The sequence below is a fragment of the Molothrus aeneus genome, chromosome 23 (assembly GCF_037042795.1).
Source record: "Molothrus aeneus isolate 106 chromosome 23, BPBGC_Maene_1.0, whole genome shotgun sequence".
NCBI lineage: Eukaryota > Metazoa > Chordata > Aves > Passeriformes > Icteridae > Molothrus > Molothrus aeneus.
The window spans coordinates 2,927,973-2,932,190 of record NC_089668.1 but is presented as its reverse complement, the minus strand read 5'-3'; the positions used below and the strand labels follow the sequence as shown (position 1 = coordinate 2,932,190).

At 60.2% G+C, this 4,218-nt stretch overlaps 1 protein-coding gene across 2 annotated transcripts; it reads left to right on the top strand.

Annotated features, from left to right (window-relative positions):
* Positions 1–228: 228 nt before the first annotated feature.
* On the top strand, positions 229–3,900 carry LOC136565983 (interferon alpha-inducible protein 27-like protein 2A). 2 transcript variants are annotated; one of them, XM_066564908.1, is made up of 7 exons: positions 229–298; positions 572–627; positions 875–934; positions 1,231–1,260; positions 2,728–2,778; positions 3,143–3,304; positions 3,530–3,900. In XM_066564908.1, exons 2-7 carry the CDS (start codon positions 624–626, stop codon positions 3,619–3,621), a joined length of 399 nt encoding a protein of 132 aa, XP_066421005.1. In that variant the 5' UTR covers positions 229–298; positions 572–623; the 3' UTR covers positions 3,622–3,900. The 2 variants fall into 2 exon arrangements, with proteins under 2 accessions (XP_066421005.1, XP_066421004.1); XM_066564907.1 differs by having other exon boundaries at positions 258–330.
* Positions 3,901–4,218: the final 318 nt, after the last annotated feature.

Genomic DNA, 4,218 nt, shown 5'->3' with positions numbered 1-4,218 from the left:
AGCCGCAGGAGCCCTGGCACAGCCCGAGCAGCCCCAGCCCGTCCTTCCCCCGCAGCTCCCGTCCGAGGCCTTCGGGGCCAAAGGGCTCCCTGAGGGGACAGCCCAGGGTGCGACCCCGAGGACGGGAGAGCCCCAGTCCTGCTCTAGCAGAGGCAGCACCATCAGGAGTTAACCAGAAAGCGAAACTGAGCGAGCGGCTTCCTTGCTGATTTCTCGGAAATCAGCTGACCGGCCATTCCCCTTAGCTCCACCTCCCCTGCAGCGCTTGGTTCCTCAGAGCGCAGCAAACACACGAGAGGTTGGTGGCGTGAGGTGCCGCGGAGTGTCGCGGTGGGTGTTCGGGGACAGCAGCCGTTCTCTGATGCGGTGGCAGGAACGGGGGCTGCTCACCTCGCTGTGCCGGCGGAGCAGCCGGGGCTGGGGAAAGAGGGGGGGTCTCTTCTTGTGAGGGGAGGGCCGGGGTCTGCTGGGTGGGAGAGGGGCGGCTGGGGTCGATCGTGCCGGGCAGCAAAGCCCCGCTGATCTCACTTGCTGCCTACGCAAAAAAAAAATCTTGTTCTCGTTCCCCAAGGTACCGGGATTAGAGCAGCCTCACTGCAGCTCTCGCTCCCGCCCAGACGACCATGGGTAAGCTGGGAGGTTCCTGGGGTGGGGGTCTGGGTCCTGTCGGGGACAGATCGAGGGGGGCACAGGGACCCTGGGGTTCGCCCCTTCTCCCCTCTCCTCCCGGGCATCTGCAGGGCTGAAGGAGGGCGGCTCTGGGAGAGCTGCTGCTGCCTCTGGGACCCTGCCCTGCCCGGCGCAGGGCACGGGGCTCCAGCTGAGAGGGGCTTTAGTGCCCACACTGCTGCCCTTCTGCCCTTTTCCTTCCTAGGTGCACGTGTAGTCACCGTTGGAATCGTCATTCTGCTCATCATTGGGTCTGCAATTGGAGGTGAGAATTTGGCACGGGATGAGCAGCGTTTTGGTTCTCTTGTGGCGCTGCTGAGAGGGAGGGGACAGCTCTGGGCGCTGCCTGGAATTCTGCCTGGTGTTCTGCCTGTCCCCGCTGCTGCAGCCCTGCACGCTGCTCCTCTCCCGGTGCCCAGGGCTGTCCCCGTCCCTGCAGCCCCAGCCCGCGCTCCCCGCTCTGCTCCCTGGGTGCTTCTGGGGAGGCCGGTTCAGGTGCAGGTGGCAGAGGGAGATGTGGCTCACAGAGAGCACCCTAACACTGCTCTGTCCTCCCTGCAGGAGCAGCTGCAAAGGATCGCTCCTCTGAGGGTGAGTGGGGAGGGCAGGGGGTCTGGGCTGTGCTGGGTGGAACACGGGGTTGTGCCCTGGGCTTACTCTGAAGCCAAAGCAGCTCTTGAAGCCATCCCTGGCCTCAATGTGCCCAAACTGTGGGAAAGGGATCCATCCCAATGTGATGGGAAAACCAGGACCTGATGGGGTAGGGGCTGGGGCTGGGGGGTTGTGCAGGAAAGGTGACTGCTCTATGGCAGGAAACTCCTGTGTCCACTGGCAGCACTGGCCAGAGGTGGAAATGGAGAGCAGAAAGGGGCTGGGTGTGCACAGGAAGCAGAGCTCACTGCAGGCCAACTCTGGCAGAGACTGAGGACACACTTAGTGGGGTACAGCCTTCCAGGTGCCCCTACAGCCCAAACCACTGAGCCTTGGCTGCATCCTGGAGCATCCCTTCACCCACAAAGGGCAGCCACCCCCAAAACACCATCCTGAGCAACCTCCAGCCGCTGAGGGGCTCTGGGTCTGACGCATGCATGGATTTGCCATGGGTCTAAACACAACCAACCAAGGTCCATGCTCAGGGGTGGCTGTGGGCACAGGGCCCTTCTGGGCAGTGCAGGGGACAGACTGGGCTGACACGTGCTGTGTGTCCTGTGCTGTTCTGGGTTGGTGGGGCAGTGGGCAAGGCAGGGTGGGTGGGCACTTCCAGGTGTGCCCCTTCTTCCTGTTCCTCCCAGCCTGGGGGAGCACTGGGACCTGTGGCACACCCCATAGCATTGTCTAATACCCCGTGGAGGGCTGAGACTTAGCAGTAGGAATTGCAGAGTCATTATGAGATATTAAAATAAGCTCCTGTCTTCTACCTCTCGAAACCTAGCTTATATCTGTAACCCAATAGGTCACTTTCCCTTAACCCTTACTATTGGACAAGTTTGGATCCCTCTGTACCCTATAAAAAGGGGCTGTTTTAGCCCATTCAGCAGAAGAAGAGCCGTCGCTGGAACCCTTCACAGACCCCTCAATAAACCATTGCTCTGGAACGCCAGGACCCTTCTTCTCCTCTCTCTTGTCTGCTTCTCCCCCTAGCCCTCTGGTGCCATAGCAAGCAAGCAAAGAGCTGAAATCATAAGAGAGCTGATAATCACTAAAGAGCTGAAACCCACTAAGCTTGCTTAAGATAGCCAGCGGCTACAAGCTGACTGGGTATTCGGGAACTCTGTCTCCAAGAGAGACTGAGTTATCTGGATAGGACTGCCTTGCTCAGGGGCTAAGCCTGCTCTGTGGGCTGGGGCAGGGGGGAGACCCCTTAGGCACCCACCCTAGCAGTGGCCTCTTCCCAGGGGTCTTCAGAGGTAAAAGGCAGATGAAGGCAGGGGGAGGTTGGAGGAGCTGCTGCTGGCTCTGGGACCCTGCTCTGCCTGGCACAGAGTGCTCAGCACTGCTCAGGGAGCTTTGCTGTCCATGCTCATGTCCTTCCTCCCTTCCTGCCATTTTCTTTCTCAGGGGAGAATGGAAGTGGCATTGGAACTGTCATTGGAGCCACAGTGGGAGCAGGTGAGGGTCTGGCACTGGATGAGCAGCGCTCGGGTTCACTGCCCGCTCCCAGCCCCGCGTGGTCCTGGGGACGGGGCTGGGCTGGGGGCTGCAAGTACCAGGGCTGGGGAGAATTGGGGTGCAGGTGGGAGGAGGAGGGGCAGCTCTGGCTGCTGCCTGGAATGGAGTTCTGCCTGTCCCCACTGCTGCAGCCCTGCACGCTGCTCCTCTCCCGGTGCCCAGGGCTGTCCCCGTCCCTGCAGCCCCAGCCCTCGCTCCCCGCTCTGCTCCCTGGGTGCTTCTGGGGAGGCCGGTTCTGGTGCAGGTGGCAGGGGGAGATGTGGCTCACAGAGAGCACCCTAACACTGCTCTGCCCTCCCTGCAGGATTGGCATTGGTTGGCCTCCCGGTGTTCATCGGCGCGCTGGGGTTCACCGGGGCCGGCATCGCCGCTGGCTCCGTCGCTGCCAAGATGATGTCAGCAGCTGCCATCGCCAACGGCGGCGGAGTGGCTGCTGGCAGCACTGTGGCTGTGCTGCAGTCCATCGGTGAGTGGGGAGGGCAGGGGAGCTGGGCTGCATCTCCATGGCAGGGAAGAGATGCTGGCTCTAGAGCAGAAGCAGCCCTTGAACCCCTCCCTGGTCTGAATTGCTCCAAACTCCCTGGGCTCTCCCTGCCCGGGAGGAGTCCTTGGCTGGCTGTGCCCAGTGCTCGGTCCCTCAGCAGGCAGCCTTGATGCTCCTGGGAGCTCAGATCTCGATTTGTCTTTGCAGGAGCTGCAGGTCTTTCTCTTGGAGCCAAAGTTGGGCTGACTGCTGCCCTGGGCTCAGCTGGTGCAGCAACCGGTGCGCAGCTAACTGAGTGAAAGAAACCTCCAAGTGACAACCCCAAAAAAGGATAAAAACCCAAGTGACAAACCCAAGAAAAAGTACCTCGGGTGACAAACAGGAGGAGGAGACAACTCCAGATGAGGAACCCAAGAGAAGCCAAGCAGGTTCCTGATCCCGAAGCCTTGCTGTGCACAATGCAGGTGCTGGTAAACCCCCACAGACCCCTCAGATCTTTGCCTCCCCTTTTAAAAGCTTTGGATTGTTGTGAGCAAGGATTTCCCTGAAGCCAATAAATGTGCTTTGCTTGCGGCAGAGTTGGTGTTTGTGTGTGGCTGCTCTCTTGGGTGATGGTGGCATTAGAGGGGGACAGGGCACAGGGGATGCTCAGTCCCCAGGACTGAGCTGCTCGCTGATGCTGCCCCCAGCTGCCCTGCACTCAGTCTGGGGCAGGGGAGAAGTTACAGCCCACACCAGAGCAACAGAACCCACTGTGAGTGGGAACACCAGGTGGCAACCAGCATGGGTTGCTGTGCAGGTGATCAGCTGCAATTTTAACTGTGGCTTAAAAACTGCTGAGCCCTCCCCATATGAAATCTGTGAGATTCTGCTTTTAAATTGTGTCCTGCTTTGTA

Excerpts from the sequence above, each read along its gene's own strand:
- LOC136565983 (XM_066564908.1), top strand. Across the intron at positions 935-1,230 it reads CATTGGGTCTGCAATTGGAG|GAGCAGCTGCAAAGGATCGC; the intron begins GTGAGAATTTGG and ends TCCTCCCTGCAG. Across the intron at positions 2,779-3,142 it reads TGGAGCCACAGTGGGAGCAG|GATTGGCATTGGTTGGCCTC; the intron begins GTGAGGGTCTGG and ends CCCTCCCTGCAG.